This window comes from Balaenoptera musculus, chromosome 4, assembly GCF_009873245.2.
Source record: "Balaenoptera musculus isolate JJ_BM4_2016_0621 chromosome 4, mBalMus1.pri.v3, whole genome shotgun sequence".
Taxonomy (NCBI): domain Eukaryota; kingdom Metazoa; phylum Chordata; class Mammalia; order Artiodactyla; family Balaenopteridae; genus Balaenoptera; species Balaenoptera musculus.
In genome coordinates, this window is record NC_045788.1 from 139,513,137 (window position 1) to 139,532,670 (window position 19,534).

At 45.0% G+C, this 19,534-nt stretch overlaps 1 protein-coding gene across 1 annotated transcript in view; it reads right to left on the bottom strand.

Annotated features, from left to right (window-relative positions):
- DSCAM (DS cell adhesion molecule) overlaps positions 1–19,534 on the bottom strand; it is a 605,868-nt gene that overhangs the window by 17,428 nt on the left and 568,906 nt on the right. Inside the window, exons 29-31 of the mRNA XM_036849729.1 lie at positions 13,017–13,132; positions 9,467–9,616; positions 791–988 (exon numbers count right to left, since the gene is read on the bottom strand). Coding sequence (XP_036705624.1) covers positions 791–988; positions 9,467–9,616; positions 13,017–13,132 — 464 coding nt within the window. The remainder of the gene's footprint in view (positions 1–790; positions 989–9,466; positions 9,617–13,016; positions 13,133–19,534) is intronic.

Here is a 19,534-nt window from a genome sequence, read left to right on the forward strand (position 1 = left end):
CTCTAGAACCATAAAAGGAGCATCTTGGGTAGAGGACTCTCTGCATTTTAAACCCACTCAAAAGTTCTGAAGTCACCTCTGTGGAACTCTGAGGTTCTTGTAAGAGAAATAAGTGCCATAAAAATAAACGTACATGGTGACACGCCACCTTTGGCAGACTATTTTTGAAGTATATCATCCAGAACAAAAGAAAATGAGTATTAAAATTTCCTACAGCTATTAAGTTTAGATATCATTTCTTTTCAAAATTTTAGATCGGTGGGGTGGGCAACCCAGCGCTATTCTTAGGCTCTGTCTTCTCTGCAGAGTGAGATGTTGGTGGTGGATGGTACGGTAGGAACGGCTTACCTTATAATCAACCCCTGTTTAATCGTCAGAGGGATCTGCCGTGTTCCCTATAGAGGGTGCTATGACCTTGTCATGTAACTTCAAGTGCAATGTCTTAATTGCGCTTGGGTCAGATGCCCTCAGAGTATAATCAGAATGATTCTACTCTTGAGGGAGAACACTTAGAAATTTCTATGTCTCTCTCGGCAGGGCAGGAAGGAAAAGGAGAGGGAGAAGTATGAGTCTGAGATTCGGGATGCCTGCAAACTAGACTCCTTTGGCTCTGCTTTGCGGAATTCACTGAACCCTGGACATGGTCAAGGCAGTACAGCTGTATCGGTACCTGTTAGGTAAATGGTCTAGCAATTTGAAAGTGACCTTGAAAGGGAACAGGTAGGGCCCTGAAGCCCAGCATGTGGGCCCTACTTGTCCCGGGATAGAGAAGGAGGCGCGCAGGCCCTACCTGTGTCTTGGGAGGGGCTGACGCTGTAACTGTCGCTCTCCTTGTCCATGGACCCCGCAGCCCTGGGCGTTGGCAGCCTCCAGTCAGTGGTGAGGGTGTGTGTTGAAACGGTGGGGTGGGGTCTGTTGAGGGTCCACTGGCTGGCGTACCGGTTTCTCGCTGTGGGCCCAGCCTTCGCGTTCCTCCTGGTGGTGGGATCTGAGAAGAACCAGAACAAGGTTTGTCTCTAGGAGGGTGGTCGGCCGTGATCATGGTGTTGAGTGGGGTTCTCCTGACCCAGCCCTATGATCCACTCAGCAGGGCTCACGCCTCCAGGAAGCTCTCCCTGACTACCCCTGTCCAGAGTACTGGCTTCCTCTCCTCTGTGGTCTGAAATATTCAGGTGATACTTAAGCACTTAAACAAGCCCTGTTGGGGAAGAATATCAGATTTGGACTCAGGCCTCCAAATGGATTTGGGTCTTGCTTTTGGCTCTTAATAGTTTCATGACCCCCCTTGTATCACTTAAACTTCCTGAGAATCACCACCTTCTGGAAAAGGAGAGAATTCAGCCAAATACGCCCTAATGTGTCTTCCTTTCTACAGTGTTACCTCGAGGTGTTGTTACAGGTTGAATTGTGTCCCCTGCAGAAAACATATGTCCACATCCTAACCCCAGAACCTCAGATTGATCTTATTTGGAAATAGGGTCCCTGCAGGTGTAATTAGTCCAGATGAGGTCAGACTGGAGTAGGGTGGGCCCTGGATCCAACATGACTGGTATTGTAACAAGATGAGGAGACAGACAAGGAGGGGAGAGCCCCGTGGGGCTATGGAAGCAGAGATTGCAGGGCTGCAGCTGGGCCAAGGAGCCCGGAGGCCACCACCAGAAACTAGGAAGAGGCGAGGAAGGGTCCTCCCCTACAGGCTTCACAGGGGGCATGGCCCTGAGGACAGCTTGATTTTGGACTTGTAGCTAGAGGAACTGTGAGAAAATAAATTTCAGTTCTTTTAAGCCACCCAGTTCGTGGCACATTGTTAGAGCAGCCCCAGGAAAGCAAGCAGCTGTCTCCTGTATAGATTGTTGTCTTGTATTCACTCACTGCCTCGAGTATGACTTTTGTTCATCAACTAAGTTGCAAGTTCTTAGAGCAGAGGGAAGAGGGAAGATCCCCTTTTGTCTGAACACTTTCTTATCCCTTTGCACATGGTAGCATCTCTTCAATGGAATTGTCTGAACTGTGACCAAGACTTGGGTTATTCAATGTGGAGGACAAAGGGTCATTGCATATCTGGATGTCACAGGTCTCCCATCTTCAGAAACATAGAGGTCTATGGACACACAGGGTGGACCCAGATGGGTTTCACTGTCTCTAAATTTGGAAACAGAGGCAAGAGGTCAAGGGGGTGGACTGAGCTCTTAGCTCAACTCTTAGCTAACAAAAAACATGTTCCAACAGTACAGAACATTGGACACTGGAGTTGGCAATGTTCCCTCTTCTAGAATTCCGTGGAAAAGGGGAGAGGCTCAGTTACCTGGAATGGTTTTTCTGGGGCTCCAGCCTGAAGACAACATAAAGTCCTTTTCCATTTTTGAGTTCTCTGCTTTTCAAAGAGGAACTTTATGCAGTTATGTTTTGAAAATGATCTGGTCACTTCTAAACACAGCAGTCTGTGTTGACTGCTTATCACGAATGGAGCAGTTTCGAAGGAACAGAACTGAGGGGGACAAGCTGTGGCCTGATGACACCGCCTCACTTATGTGCTCTCCTGAACCTGCACGTCTCTGCAGGACAGGGGCAAGGGCGTTCATCCTCCAACCATCCCACAGAGCCCGCTGTGATCCCCGGCACACAGACTTCCCTGGATGAATACACACAGCTCAGGGTGACTTTATGGCTGACACAATGGGAGCTCAGGGAGGAGAAGTGACACAGCTATTAAGTGGCAGAAACGGAGCCCAAGACCCCACCTGTCAGTCCAAGATTGCCCATTACTTGGCCATGCGTGTCCTCACCCTTGACACCTAGGAGTCCTGGTGCAGTATCTGCATGACACTAGTTCATTTATGATCCTATGCGGGGTCATGGGACCCGACACTTGAAAGTGGTGAAATGACTTTCTTTTTAAATTGGAGGATTTTCCTTTTTGCCAGTTTCTAGTGATCGGACTTTGGACCTAATCCATCACTCCACAATGCTGGAGAGAAAAGCCTAACGATGGCAGCTCAATCAATACATATTAAATCTCCTGGGTCATCAAAATGCTCCGTCTTGGTGCATAATTCTCTGGGGCATCGATTTTCAGCCTCATTTCATCCGTTACTTGCAAAATTCCATGGAAGACTTTATTGGATGGTTTTTCATGGCCTTGATTAGAATGTAAATGAGTTATGCTGGAGAGCCAAGCTCTCTGGACAGCAAGGTATAAATGATAATTGGGTTTCTCTGCTGAAATGCTAGGAAAGAGATCTTCAAAGAGATAGAAAAGCATTCTCCTGGGCTAGGAGGCTAAATGTCTTCAGGCACTGTCGACGTGATAAGTGGAGCTTAAATAGTGGAGCTTGTTATTTAAATGCTAATGAATCTTTTCCAGAAAATTACCCAGTCCCTTACATAAGTTTTGAGGGTTCTTATTTTTATTCTTCCTTAAGTTTCTTGTAAGTACAGCTGTGGATCAGTTTTACTCCTGGCCTGGATGCTTGTGGAAGAGGGGGTCAGTTTGATAGTATCACTTCTGGGACACAATTTCCTCAACTCCCCAAACCCTCACCTGTGTTTCCTCCTGTCAAGCTCACCCACTAACGGTGGGGCAGAGACCTTGCCCCCCTCCATAGCCCCTTTTCCCACTGAGATGACCCTATCTGGAAAGTTCCATGGTCAAGTGGCACTATTCAAGTGGCACTATTCAAGCCATCTTTTCAAGTTAACTTTGTTCATTATCCCCCCCCCCCTTTTTTTTTCCTAGATGAGGACAGCTTTACCAGTGGCCTGATAATATTGGGAATATAGGTCATATTACTTTCCTTGAACTGCACTTCGTTCTGCTCTAAGCAAGCATCCTACAGGCAAAATTGTCCTTGTAGGTAGAATACTCAGGAGTTGACACATTTTTTAATAATCAGGTTTTTGGAGCTGTTTGGTACCTGAATTGAACTTTTCTGTAGGATAGTTTCTGAGATAGCAGCTAAAATAAAAATTTTACTTGGATCCCACGCAGTGGCCTCCTTCGTAGACCTTCTTAGTTAATCTATTAAGCAAATAAATGTTGGGGTTTACTGTCCCTGCGTGGAAAGTATCTTATTTGGGTCCCCGGCGTCCAAATATAAATAAAATCTAGTGATTAGGCATTACGCTTGCTAAACAACAAATGAATTAGGGGTAAGTGATATAAATAGTTCTTGGCCTTTCAGCATTGGGTCCGAAACTGAATTAAGCTTCTGCTCATTGAATCAAATTATTTTAATTACCCTGAACTTGGGATGAGAGGATTTGGTGGATAATAAGGTCATAAAACATGTCATGTATATAATCGGCTTTCATTCCCTGCTACTGGTTTTCATATCTTACAGATGCCGAGGCCTTGGCTTTGCACGATGAATTTACCAGTTGTCTCATAGACAGAGTGAAACGGGGAGCCTGAACATTCCTATCATTCAACGAACAAATATTTATCAAGGGCTTATCACACACCGGACTCTCTTCACTGCCATCAGGTATTTTCCAGCAGTGTGTTGACTACCATCCCGGGTAATAGCGTGTGCGTGCTTTTCAAAGTCTCAACAAGAAAGATTCAATCCGTGCTGCAAGCTCTTCTTATTCAATATATATGTGAAGGCTATTTTGTCCCCAGCAGTCCTTACAGAAGCATCATCTCTGCTTAGAGGAGCGTGGAGGGGTTGAGAGTGGGGCTTTGGGGTGAGTGTCTCTTAGTTGGGTCCAGCTTTACTACTCGCGGGCTGTGACCTCCCTGGTGTACCTGCTGCTTTCCTCTCTGGGACTGGTGGGTGACGACCTTGCCCACCATCAGCGCTGTTGTGAGACGTGCGTGACATTAACGAGCTACAGAACCACAGGCACGTGGGAGGCATCAATGAATCGGGGCTTAGCCCATGACTCCTGAGTGACAGACACTTGACATGGGATGCAGTGTGTCCTGTTTAATGAAGATGGTGACGGGAGATTTGATGGGTTGACCAGGAAGGCTAGAAACTCACTTTCGAGAGTTTGACAGGAAAATAGCCATGAAAAATCATAAAACTAGACGCTGGAGAATGCCAGTGATGCAGAAAGGTGCCCACTGGTAGTAACTGGTGAGGATGGGAACCGTGTCTTATTTGTTTTCCAGTCCAGCCCTGCGTGGTGAATGCTTTTTGCAGGAATGAATAAATGATGATGGATGGATGACGTCCAGGTAAACATGACAAAACAAACCCGGGTCAAATCTAACACCGATCACTTCACATGTCTTTGTACCCTTGCACATTTTGTAAGTAAAAAGGTTGGTTTAAGTTCTCCAAGGTGATGACCTCATTGGTAAGTTTCTGCAACGTGTCCAGGGGGCCGACTGTGTACATGTGGAAAGAAAACACTTCTAACTGGGTGAGGCGATACAGACACACAGCTGATCAGACGTCTCAGGAAACGGAGAACAAAGAGAGGGAAGAAACTGGTTGCCCGACTCCTGCTGAATATACTAAACATCCTTTCTTTTCCATCCCCGTTGCTCTGATTTCAAAACTTCTGACATAAGTATACATACGGTCGCTCAGTATCTAAATGCATTTACCAAAGGTCTACTGTGTGTTGGACCCTCTGACAGCAGCTGGGGAGACCCGCGTGAACAGAGACCCAGCTTCCAAGTGCGTCCTAACCCACGGGAGAGGCGGGGACGTGAACAGAGCCATGGACACAGCCACGGTATGTGTTTTCACATCTTGAAAGAGAGATACAGCAAATCATTGCGATTTCTCCCATCCTTGTAATAAGAATTTGTTGCAACTCTTTGGCAAACTAATGCAATGCTTAGAAACATAACTTCTACAGAACGGTCGTGCTCATGTGCAAGCAACATATTTTAGATGTTCTTCTTAAAAATAAAAGTTTCCTACAATAACAACAAAATTAGAATAGAACAGGAATGTCTTTGGTAGTTGAGGAAATTGGCTATAAACCAATCTCTACAAATACGCCAGACTGCAGTGAGAGGAACCTGCCCCAGGGGACTGAGGGGATGCAGGCGTAACACCTGGGCCCAGGTGACAAGCTCTGGGTACAAGAAGCAAGCAGAGACTGGGCTGCAGAAAGCTCAAGGCTTTGGACTCCTGTGCTGATGTGCTGCGGGGGGAGACACCCACCGTTTCTACTTCCACATAAAAAAATACAATGCCTTTAGCCCTTCGTAATGTGGTTTTGGAGAAATATTTAATACAACAAAATGATCACAATGGAATACTACTCAGCCATAAAAAGGAACAAAATTCTGTCATTTGTAGAGATGTGGATGGACCTAGAGTCTGTCATACAGAGTGAAGTAAGTCAGAAAGAGAAAAACAAATATTGTATATTAATGCATATATGTGGAATCTAGAAAAATGGTACAGATGAACCTATTTGCAGGGCAGGAATTGAGATGTAGACGTAGAGAAGGGACATGTGGACACAGTGGGGGAAGGGGAGGGTGGGACGAATTGGGAGATTAGGATTGACATAAATACACTACCATGTGTAAACTAGATAGCTACAGGGAACCTGCTGTATAGCACAGGGAGCTCAGCTCGGTGCTCTGTGATGACCTAGATGGGTAGGATGAGGGGGGTGGGAGGGAGGTCCATCCAAGAGGGAGGGGATATATGTATACATTTAGCTGATTCACTTCACTGTACAGCAGAAACCAACACAACATTGTAAAGCAACTATACTCCAACTAAAAAAAAAAATGATCCCGAAATCTTTACTAATGGAGAACGTTCTGCAGATGCTAAATGAATAATTCTATTTTTTTGGAACTAGAGACTGAGGAATGAATTTGCGTAGATTTTCCAAGTGTTTGTAAACACTATTTAATTAAGTTCATCACCAATGAAAGAAGCGTCTTTCCAGAAGCTGTAGCGGTTTCTGTGGGATCTGATCATCAGGCAAGCCCCGGGCGAGCATCCCAACACCCTCAGAACAGGCTGCAGACGTGTGGCACTAGCCTGTGAGGCCTGCAAAACCAGGCTGGCTGTGTCTCTGGCTCGTCCTATCCGCCTTCCCCGTCCCCATTCAGCTCCCACTTCTGTCCCCAACGTGCTTTAGAGGCTTTCCCGTACCGTTCCTTCTGCCTGGCAGGCCGACTGACTCCTGCCTGTGACTCCGTGGAGGTCTTCCCCAAGCCTCACACTGAGCCAGCCCCTCCCCTGGTCCCCACGCCCCCGGCCGACTCACCATCTCATCATTCTGTTCTATTTGTTCCTCGTACCTACTGATAAACAAAAAACGCTTTCGCTCCTTGTTTCACGTTTGACTTGCTCCGCTCAGATGAAGTGAATGTCTTTTTGCACCTTTCGAGGTACCCCCAACCCTGGGCACTGGTCATATGTGAATTAACACCTTCATGAATGTTTCTGAGTCTGAATGAAGGAATTCTTAAAGCTCCCCAACCGTGCCTACACCGTGAGAGCCATGAGGCCATGAGAGAGGGAGGCTGACGCGTCCCTTCCGCCAGCCTCCTGCCTGAGGTGAGTGAGAGACCCTCACCTCTCACTCGTTAGCGCTTCTGCTTGTGACGCAGATGCGTGTCTCTGTGGATATTCTGAAAGCCGTCAAATCAGCCTTCCCTTGTTCTGGGGCTGACCCGGCAGCTAGAAGCTTCCCCGTGCTTTCGTTTCACTGCCTCCTGTCTGGCCTTGGCTGTTTGCGACGAGCCTTTGTACATCTCTCTGCCAGCTGAGCACTGGCAGGGAGCTGGACGTGCAGATTCTTTTCACCTGCTGTGCGGTGAGCCCGGCAGGTCTGAGGGCTCCTGCCAGGCTGTGCTACTGTGGACACCTCCTCCCGGGCTCTACGTGACACGCGCCTAACACTTGCGGAAGTGTTTCTCAACGAGGGGTCCAGGCAACCAGCAACGGAATCGCCCTAGATGGCGGTTATAATGCAGATTCCCAGGCCCCGCCATACACCAATGGATCTGAATCCCTGGGGGTGGAAGCCTGGAACGAGCATTTTAAACAGGCACCCTGGGTAATTCTGATGCACACAGAAGATGGGGAGCCACTCCCTGGGGCGTCTGTCCTGTTTCCTCTGCCTCTTTCCTATCCTGCTGCTAAGGTCTCCATTAACTTCCACTCTGACGGGGACAAAGGCCTGCTGAGGTCAAGGATCCACTGATAGAAGTGTGTCATCTCTCCCGGGTTTAATAGCCATAAGTGGCCCAGAAAGCCGTCAGTGCAGTACCCTGAAGTAGCCAGGAACAGGCCCAGGCAGATCATGATGGAACAGCCCAGAGCTGGAGAGAACGTCAAGGACCTGGGAGCACTTTCTAAGAGCAAAGATCGTAATCCCGCACACTCCTTCGCAAAGCTAATCCTCACTCATGTCCCGTTCGTGTCTTCAGAATGTGCTAATGTCATCAGAGAAGGAAGGACGTGAGGTTACACAGAGGGGAGGAATAAAAGACTCCTTCAGAATGTTCTTGAAAACGACTTTTCAAATGAATTTCGGTAACCGCTAGCACCGTTTTCCTGCATAGTACAATGCTGCTTAGGAATCAACCAGTTTGCTTCAGGAAGCTCAGTGCATTTCACAAATGCCTTCCAAGGCAGACATTATAAAGAACAGCTTTAAGCATTATAATATTTATTTTTCTAATTATCGCACTCTACTCGAAGAATGTAAAAATTTTTTCAAAGAGAGTGATTAATGATTTAAAAGCTAGCATCAAAACTTCCAAAAAGATAATCATCGGGACATCAATTTCTCAGTCTTTAAAGAGATTTAGGAACAATTTAAATTATGAAGGAATAAGAATATCTAATTAATAAGCTCTAGATACATATTAGGGTATTTAATTTCATCGCAGTAATTAATTTCCATATAATATGGATCCAAATCTTAATAACTAAACCAAACATAATCCCCAGATTAAGCAGAACTATATTCTTCTCAAATAGTGAGGTTCAGGAGAAAAGCGTAAGCTCGGAGGACAGACGGACCCACAGTTGAATCTTGGTTTCACTACATAGTATGCGTACAACTTTGGGCTGTTTCCCTAACTTCTCTGAGATTGTTTCCTCATCAGTAAAATGGGAGCTCTAATATCTTCTACTGTATAAGCAAGTACCTGACAGGGCTGTTGCCAAGATAACAGACTGATATCATCTTTCTATCCCAATCCTGGCACAGAGGAGATACTCACTAAGGTTCACTAACTTCTTTTCCTGTGTTGTCTAAATAAAAAAAAAAATAACTGGACCTGAAATTTCTAACACTTTCTTAGTAAACCAATACCAAGAGCTATTGGCTTCAACTGATACAAGTTTAGGAACAGCTCAGATCAAACAAGACAAAGTCAATGTCCCAATCAAAGATGTCATCATACCTACTTGCTTCTTAGGCACAGAGCTGAGAAACCCCACATTTTATTGCACAGCCATGGAGCACGAATGCGTTCTCAGCACTGATAACACCCAAAGAGTTTAAGTGATGTGTGACCACTCACTCGTTCCTGGCCGAGCGTCCGAAACATCCACCAAGGGCCCGGTGGCCTGCGACACTGACTGGTAATGGACCGTGTGTGTCACCGTCAGGGACTTTTGTTTCGCTGCCTCTCCGAAGTCAGCATCCGTCAACAGGACCGTGGAGCGATCGTCTGCAGAACAGCAGGATACAGGAGGCCAGGCACGGTTATCCCCTGCTCCGTGACTCCCTGACCGCCTCTCTCCTCGGTACGTGCATTATTGCTAATGGCAACAATAACAAGAACCTAATCTCATCCAGAAAAACAAAAAAAGAAAGCCAAAATATTCAACCACTGTATTAGAATTACTCCAGAATGAAAAAAATAGATTATCCTTAGGGGTTGACTCAGGAGCATGACTTAAAAGAGAACGACCGCAGAGAAGGGTCTCCCCTCTCCGCTGGGACTTGGTTTCTTCTCATTAAGCACACATTGATCTGGGGAGGACTGTTGGGTGGCTGTCCATTTAATAGGGTTTGGGGTTTATGTGTTTGTTAAAAGCTCCCCCGAGACACCACCGGCCATGTCAGCATCGCCCAGGGTTGAGGCTGCCGTTTCAAATAAGCTCTGTTTGAGGTACAAGAAAAACTGCCCTGTGGTCATCTATCCCAGGGTCGCCTCTCATATGGAAGACGGCAAATGTTCAAGATGGGGCATGGGGGGTGGGGGAGAAGAGAAGGGCCAGTCTTCAGAGCATATTGATTCCTTGATTTGAACTGTTCTGAGGTAAATGCCTTTTCTTCCCAACTCTCCTGAGCTTCAGTGACTCTAGGGCATTCTGTAATTGACTTCTCAAAATGACTCACTTGTCAGACTTCCCAGGTCCTACTGGCATAGGGCACTTGAAGGTTAGGGAAACCTGGGTGCAGATGAACACAGAGCATTTTAAGCCTTTGGAGAAGGAGCAGTCGGTGAGGCTGTGTGTCATTATTTGGCTGTCTCAGATTTTCATTACTTTGTTGTGATACTTTTCACACTTTCCTAAGAGCTTTTTGACTCCAAGGGAAACTTTCGTTAGGATATATGGAGTTTTTCATACATTTTCAAGCACTGCAGTCTGGGGTGATGTTCACATGAGTTTACCAGTCAGCTGGGACCACACTGCAGCGGGCTTGACACTGAACGGTAATGCGAAAGTCATAAACAACACAGCTAGAGTGCTGTGCCCAAAAAAGGCTCTGAACAGAACGAACCTTACAAAATCCAATTACTCAGGCTCTGGCAGGAAAGGAAAACCTCTTGAAGTCAGAATAAAATTTCTGGGCAGAGAAAAAGAGGAAGGACTGCCAGGAGGTCTGCTGGCACCCAGTGTGTGGTACAGCCCAGATCGGTGCCACGGTGGGAGCCTGGGCTCGGCTTGGGGGTCCCGCCCTACATCCGCCCCTCCACCCTCGAATAAGGCGGCCTTTCCACGGAGGTGGGTTCTTATAATTGGACCTGGTATCAGAGGCCCGACATACATTCGCTTTCATCCATAAAACTGTGTTGTGGTTTCTATCATGTAGCCCCAGTAAGAACACGCCAGAGTATCGGTGGGGCTGGGTTTCCAGTTTTAATGGGACATTTCGGGTGCCTGTCAGTTTGTGAGGCTGACCATCTATTCTGGCTAGAAATTAATGGCTCTCCCGTATTGGATTCTTGCAGGCAGAGCCCAGAGCGTTTTAAAGCATCACGTCTCTACTTCCCCAATAATTAGAAAATGCCATCGACCAACCGTCAGGCACCACCGGGAGGTAAACGACTCCTGGTGATGAATGATCCTGCAACGAATGTGCTATATCTCTGGCTAAGGGTCGTTATTATGTACGGAAACGACGGGCAGACCTTCCTCTGGTGTTTGGTCAGCAGTGACTAGCTACTGGGAGGTAATACACCACTCCCAGGATCCGCCTAGAGACCTATTTTAACAGCTGTAGGTAGAGTTATTAACAAGTCTAGTGAGAACATTTAGCAAATGTCGTAACTGTATTATAAAGTCATAGGAGTTACAATTTGATTTTGGAACTGAGGTTTCAAAGGAAATCTTAGTTTTAATGCCCAATTCACTGGGTTCAATAAAAGAGATTCCAGATACACTACAGAAAAGGTAATGAGAAACAAAACATGGCGCCTTGCCCTGATGTGAGCCAACAAATTAAATCCTGTGTATTTCAGGATGAGTAGTGAGCCCTCACACGACATGGTAGTATTTAACTGAAGTTGGTTGAGCGAGGGTCACATTGGACATGACCAAGCTGTGCTAAGTGCTGTTATGCCTGAACCAAACTTGAATCCCGCACGGGCAGCCCAGGTCTTAGAATTTAGGAGCCATTAGGTCAGACATCCCCACTGTTCTATTAAAAGACCATAAAAGCAGGGCAGGGACAAGGGGCAATGGAGGTGTCCTGCCAATCTGGTCACTCATCACTGCCTAACTGGCAAGAGGTATGGAGGGTATATGCCAGGAGTTGGGTGGTTTTAGCCAAACCACCGGAAAGGGTTGTCCTGGGACCAAGTGCCAGCAAACATCTTCCAGAACAGACACAGAGTGAAGTTCAAAAAGTGGCAGCCTAGGAAACCTGCCTCAAAGTCTGTTTCCATGAGTACTGGGGGGTCCAGCCATACTTCTAAGGTGACAAAGTAGCCTGTTGATACGGAAGAAGGTGACACCCAGTCACCAAAGGTGAAACAGGTGGCCAGGTGGGGGACCTGCCCTGGTTTTGATCCTGTCTGTGTGACCTGCAAGCTACAGAACCTCTTGACGTCCCAGTTCCCAAGTAGAATCTTTTTCCTATGTTGTTTGGGAGGGGTAAGTTAAATAATCCACATAAAGTGCTTATAAAAGTATGTGACCTTTAGAGCACTCTTAAAAAATGTTAGCTATTCTTCTGATCATTACTGTAGTGGAAATACAAAGTCTCTGATTCTGGAATAAATAGAACCATCTAGACAGGCAGTGTGGACAGCGGACTTCGAGTGGAAAGAGGCTGGAAGGAGTCAGGACACCTGGGTTCTGGGTGGACAGGCCACTGAAGCTCTCCAGGCGTCTTTTGCGATCGTAAAACGGGAGCTGGGACTTTTCCAGAGCCCTGTGAAGGATGTTTATGGGGTGCCAGGGGGTGGAGAAAGATGTCCTGTGCAAAGACATTTGTAGAATTTAAAAATTTTCTTTAATAAAGGCCTTATTGGAGTTGAGGAGGAGCTCATAAAGCGGATTTCCAAGACGGGGTCTTAGTGTACGGCCTTTCTCGGTTTGCTTGATTATAAATGTTGGTTCTTTGGAGTGGTACCAAGAGCCTCTCCAGGAGAGACCCAACTTGGGACAGAGTTGGGGTTCTCTCAGGTGAACTCTGTGGTTTATATAAGTTCATTTCCCCCATATTTGCTGGTACTTATTATTCTCCTCAATAACAGTTGTCTACCTTCTAACTTCTTTGCTCATGTAGCATTCAAGATGTTCCCATGTCTGATATTTCCCATGGCTCAGGGTTTGGGCTGAGAGGGCATGGCTGTAGCAGCCACATTGTGTAAGGCGGCAAACAGGACACCTTACCAATTGTCTCCATTGTGTCTCTCTCTTCAATCAAAAGCTGAGCCCTGGGTATGTCAATGTGCATCCTCAGGGTTTGCTGTTGCTTGCTCAAGGTGTCCGAAGTCCGGGTATTCTTACTGGGAATAAAAAAGGGGGATGCATTAACAAATTCAGTTCAGTGTTACACTAGGCCAACATGTGCTTGTACACCAACTTATTATCTAATTATGTGGGGAGGGGAGGGAAAGACACACAGGATAGATTTTTTTTCCTTCATTCAAATGATATTTATTAATATTAAATTTCAGCAGTCAGTTGTGAGGTTCAGGAAATACCAACTGTCAATAAAGATTGGTTCTGCATCTATCAATAGAAACTTTGGACTTTCCTATTTCTTGTATAAAAGCCAAATGAAACACACACACAAAAACATTCTTAAATCAACAACATTTTCACTTGTCAGACATGAGATATTCCAATGATGGTAAGGGAGAAAACATGTGCACTGGTCATTCACTGGATGGGGTTTTACTAACAGATTTGTATTATACCTGGAGTCATTTTATTTTTGTTCTAGTAACAAATCATAAACCTTGTTAGCTTCCCTGACATTAGTTTAGTTTTCCGAACCCAATTACATTTTAGAATAGAAATAAAGCAATTACTATAAGAATTTATCTCAAAATTTGTGTACCAGAAAATTACTTAGAGTGAGCTGTCTCCTAAAAGTAAATGGAAAGAGGTAGTAAAACTGCATGGTATAATCAAATTCAGTTACAGCTCACAGCAAAAAAAAAAAAAAAAAAAATCTGCATGTTGGACAAAAATACAAAAAAGTCAATAAAAGCTTTAATTAGCAATGCATGTTAGAAAAATGGTTGTTCGATCTTTACAGAATTATAAGAATTGAGGAGATTTAAGAATATTTAATATTTAAGAATATTTTCTGAAACACCTTCCAGGAAGCAGCAGGCATTCAGATAATTTAATCAATGTGATAATCTATGGCATCCCTAAATCTAGCTCATTAACTGCCAAAATCTGTTTTGAGAAAGATTTGTGGAGCCTGGCACACTCAGTGTTAATTATATGTAATGGAGAACAATAAAGGTGTATCCATACTAAAATCTCAAACGCTTTTTGCTCCAAGCAAGCATTCACCAGGAAGCTCAGATCTTCCTCATCCATGAGGGTGCATCCACTCTTGAACCATGTGGTTGATGAGTGTTAATAATCTGAAGGTCAAGTTCACTCAAGAAGCTGTTTAAATGTTTGCTTTCAGAGGTCCATGTTAATATTCTGAATACTTTACAGTGGCTCTTTCTTGAGTGTAAACAAAACAGCTCACGGAAATGGCAGCTTTTGAAAGGTGCGGCAGCTCTACCTAGGCCTTGATCTTGAACCAGATTTCTTGCTCTGCAGATAAGTAACTGGGTTATGTACCTAGACCATGCTAATTACGCAGAGCCCAAATTCAAACGTTTTGGCCTGAATTTTTTACATGGTCTATAAATGTTTTTAAATGATTTCCTTAACCAAGTTCTTACTTTATTTGTGTGTGTGTGTGTGTTTTTAAAGCAAAGATTCAGATCCTTGCATAAAATGAAGAGCGTTGGTGGCTTGGGGGGGCTGCAGTTACGTCAGACAGGCTCTATTTCCACAAAAACATATGGGGAACTACTCCTCTGTGAATATCCGAAAGATCTGTTTCGAAACTTCACTAGGGACCGGAGCTTGTCCTCGCATCAAAAATAGAAGTGTGAGCTAGTCCCTTCTGCTCGTGATGAATAGTTATGAGGCGGTCCACAGTGAGGAACCCTGCGCAGCTATACTTAACAACAAGGGGTCTGCTGTCAGGTTGACACAGGAAGCAGGTGACATCACTGCTGTGCTCCGTGGCGACTGACACAAAGACTTAGGATATGATTAAACTTTGTGAACAGGGACAATCAAAGCCGGAGGTGAACGCCCCTCCTCGCGGGACTAAACTGCAAGCCCTGCAGCTGGAAGGCAAGAGAGTTACCCCACAAACCTTGAGATTCAGGGGCTTATTTTTCTTCCCTCTCTTTGCACTTGCTGTTTCCTTTGCTTAGGACACACTTCCCCAACGCAATGCTCGTGTGGTTGCCCCCTCCCTTCTATCTTTTCAGAGGGGCCAGTGGAGTCCTGCTGTGGGAACTCCCCATTCCCCATTTAATTCTGTCTCCTCAAAACTTAAAACTCCCTGGCATATGTTTAATTGAGTTATTGATTAGCCGTCTCTGCCAATAGACTATAAGCTCCTCAGAGGATATTTTCATCTCTTCTGTCCCCTGTATACCCTGAAACTTGGAACGGTATATAACCAAAGTAGGTGCTCAATTAATATTTGTTGCAGGTTGTTGAATGAATAATGTTTGGGCACAATGGGAGCTGAGTCACACCTCCTAGAGCCTTTGCTTTGGGGGCAGTAACATTTTTCTCAATCTAAAAGGGTTATCAGGGCCCAAGGAAATTGTTTCTTTATCTTAGTCTGTGCTGCCATATTTTATAATCTATTGTTACATGGAAGTTGATTTCCCCCAAACTATAATAATTGGCCATTAGAACAGCAGCAAACCTTCAAAAAAAAAAAAAAAAAAAAGCTATTTAAAGAAACCTCATTTGTAACCTGGAAAAAGATTCTGAATGTTTTCACTGTGGAAGCAAAATTGCATCTTTTATATGATATGGGATCATGCTAAATATATTAGTTATTATTGAAATATAACCATCCACCATCCATTTGCCATCTGGTTGTCTGATTAAAATGACAGAGAGCTGACCCTGGTTCACAGTGGATGGTGTTTCTGGGCTCAGCCAATAAATTATGTGCAGTTGCTACAACACTTTAAAATCAATATTTTCTTAAGATTTGGGGGAAAAAACCCCAAACTAATGACGATTTCTGCATGCCATCCCCCTTCCTCCCCAAAATGTGCTATGGAGCATCCTGTAAGTACAAAATTACTGTAAGGATATCAGGATATATCTCGTTGTAACAGTTGGGTGGGCATTTTTCTTTTTTACTGTGTGTATAAAAATATAAACATCAAAAAGCTAAAGTAACTTGAACTCTCAGTCTGAACCCTTCACTGCTCACAACTAGCTTTCTTACTAATAGTGGTCCTTGGACATCAACCATGTGTTGCTTAGTACCTTACAGCAAGCCGGTCTCACCTCTGAGAAGTCTGGTATCTTTAAAAAAAATGTTTTCTTGCCTAATCATATAAAAGGAAAACCCTTTCTCTCTGAGCATGGTGGATGAAGTCTATCTTCTCTCTCCTCCACGAGGTGACTTGCTTGGGTGAGACGGATGAGTGTCCCGAAGCATGAGGCCCAGCGATGGGAGTGGCAGCCTGTGGGGGACCCCCTGGGGGGGCTCCAGGTTGTCTGTGTTTGTCCTGCAGTTGCACCTGCCTGTCTGGCCCCGGGACGGCTAATCTCACCGAAATATACAGATCCTTCCTTTAGGAGCATGGGCGGACAATAAATGTTATATTCACCTAGATCATGGGATGATAGAGCTAGGAGCAATTTCCAATTGCTGTTTTTAGATAAGGAAAACAGGGCACAGAGAGAGAAAAGGATGCACAGTAAGTCTCCTACATACGAACTTCAAGTTGCGAACTTTCAAAGATGTGAACGTGTGTGCTGTCAACGTCAGGCGTGAGTGAAATTGCAGCTTGCCCTCCGTCTCTTACTGCTGACGACCCTTCAGCTCTACCGTCTCCCACCTCCTCCCCCTCCTCCAGTCAGTAACGCTTCTTGCCTGTGCACTCGATGCCAGACCCTGTGTGCCAGCTGTTGTACTGTAGTACTGCATTTTTTAAGGTAATGTAAGATTAAAAACGTTCTCTTTATTTTTTGTGTTTGTTTTTGTGTATTATTTGTGTGAAAAGTACCATAAACCTATTACAGTGCAGTACTATGTAGCCGATGGTGTTAGTTGGGTCCCTAGGCTAATTTTGCTGGACTTACGAACAAATTGGAGTTACAAACGCATGCTCAGAACAGAACTCGTTCGTATGTTGGGGACTTTACTGTACCCCCAAAATCACAAAGCCAGCTGGTGGCAGCATTAGGCCTAGAATATAAGTTCGTGATTCTATGTCCCAGCCTGCTCAGTCCTCACCTTCCCAGAGAAACCAGTGACGAAGATCAGGAACAGCAATTCAGTAGGGCTTCTCTGTACCAAAGGATCTGACTTGCCTAGACTTCCTGAGCTACATTTGGAATGTGCTTGGCCCTAACCTGACCAGGTAGGAGACAAGGTTTTTTGTTGCTTGGCCTGTTAACCTGCCAAACTTAGATTGAACTGACCCTTCATGAATAAAAACATTGCTTTCTCTTCTAAATTAATCCCATAAAAATTCACCTATTTGAGGAGCTTGGAAATTCTCTTCCTTTTCAATCACTTTCATCCTTTGGAGAAAACCACCTTAAACACCTTAAGTGGGAGTAATTACTAGTTTTAATGTTCCTAATTTCATGTTGGCAACTGCAAATATCATTACTGATTCCCGCTCTTATCAATAGGTAGTCTTTCCACCACAGTAACTGCCCTATTAACAAAGAAGGAAGAAGACGCTTTCTGATGTCTTGCCTGGGGTTCATGACAAGAGGGAGGGAAGGCAGCAGAGAAGCTAATACCACATCACCCTAACGAAACAAATGTTGAACATGTCAGGAAGCACGGACCCTGGTGTCACAGGCTTTGGGTAGAGGCATGACTGATGGTCTGGGAGGGCATGAAGGAAGTGGCCAGAAGCTATCTGGGAAGACACACAGCTGCAGGAACCAGACTGGGGTACAAATCAGGGAGGTGGACCTGGGTGGACACAGGAACAGGGGCCCCTGGGCTGAGCAGGTTACACCCAGTCTAAGGGGGGCGTCGAGTGCAGGTCCAGATACCCGCGACCATTGAGGCTGTGCCCCGTGTGGCAGAACACTTTCAGGAGAAGTCAGAAAGCCACAGTTTTATGTGAAATGTCTTGATTTTTAAAGGACATCAACAATTTCATATTTTTAAGACTACATTAGAAAACTTACTTTATTAGATAGATAATTATTACAAATCGAATGACTCTGGCTTATTTGCGTTCCAGGTATTTTTGTCAGATTTGTTCAATACAAGCACACACGTGTCTGGCTGCCTTCTATGTGACCACTAGCAAACAAGTACGGACTTGCACAAGAGCATGGACTCAAGGCACTTCATACAGCTTTTCATAACCTTCTCATGTACGTTTGATCTAGCGTGATGGGATTAGATAGATGGAGACATTTTACAGACCCTTTGCATCTCTGAGCTCTACTCTGGGCTCCAGATTCCTGCTACCAGTTATCTGACACCTTCACTGGAGGCTTAAAAAGCATCCCGAACATGACCCTTACAAGCCTTTTCTTCTGACCCATCCACACCCCCGTCCTCTGCCCTACAGAAAAAAAAAAGTCCATACCCTGCATCTATCTTCCTAATCTCGGCAGATGGCACCAATGTTTATCTAACTGCTCACACCAAATATTTCAGAGTCATTCTTGATTCCTTCATATCTGTTACCAACAACTCACACTGTTTTAAAACACAGTATGGACAAACAAAGACATCTGTGGGAAATGTAATCCATGGGCCAACGGTATTCAACCTCTGTCTTAGGTCTTCACAGATACTGGTGATATGGGAGAGGACTCTTTGTGAATAACAATAAAGTACTACTCTGATATGCAAAGATGAGGGAGGAAGTTAAAGCCAACTGCGGTGCTGTAGGGGATGGGAAGAGACCCTATACTCCAACTTTTTATCTCCTACCTTAGTCATCCTAAAATGACAACGTCAAGGTCACCATCAGGGTCCCTGACATTTTTCTTTTTGGCCACGCCTTGCGGCTTGCGGGATCTTAGCTCCCCAACCAGGGATCCAACCCCAGGCCTTGGCAGGGAAAGCGCTGAGTCCTAACCACTGGACCGCCAGGAAATCCCCCGACATTTTTCTTATCTGGTTCCTAGACTCTGATTATCCTCTTTTTACTTTTGGTTTAATCATTACAATATAAAGTGCAAAGGTTGGGGTGTCTTGTACAGTTGTGAACATGCACTTACTTATTCTACTACCCCTAGTCATTCATCTACTCAACAGTTATGAGTGGGGCAACTATAGTGCTGGTTTCTCCTAACATGGTGATGAAATAGGCTGTGACTTCCAAGACCAGACTGAATAGCTATTTGCAGCAGAAGGTGGTGGGTGCTCTGGTGGAGGGGTGCTGAAGGGGCAGTGGGAGCTGAAGGCAAGGAGAATCTTCCTTGATCAGGCCATCAATTTTGAACCCATTCCCTTTCATGGATTCCCTTTCACCTGGCTAACCGTTAGGAAGAAAGCTTGACCTCAAAGTGGCATATTTGGTGAAAGCAAAACCAAAGCTACTTACTTAAAATGTGCCTCATTATTCTCAGGTTAATGGGAAATGTTCTATTGGTTGAGTCCAGCCAACAAGAAAACTACCTATGGTGTGCATAAACAC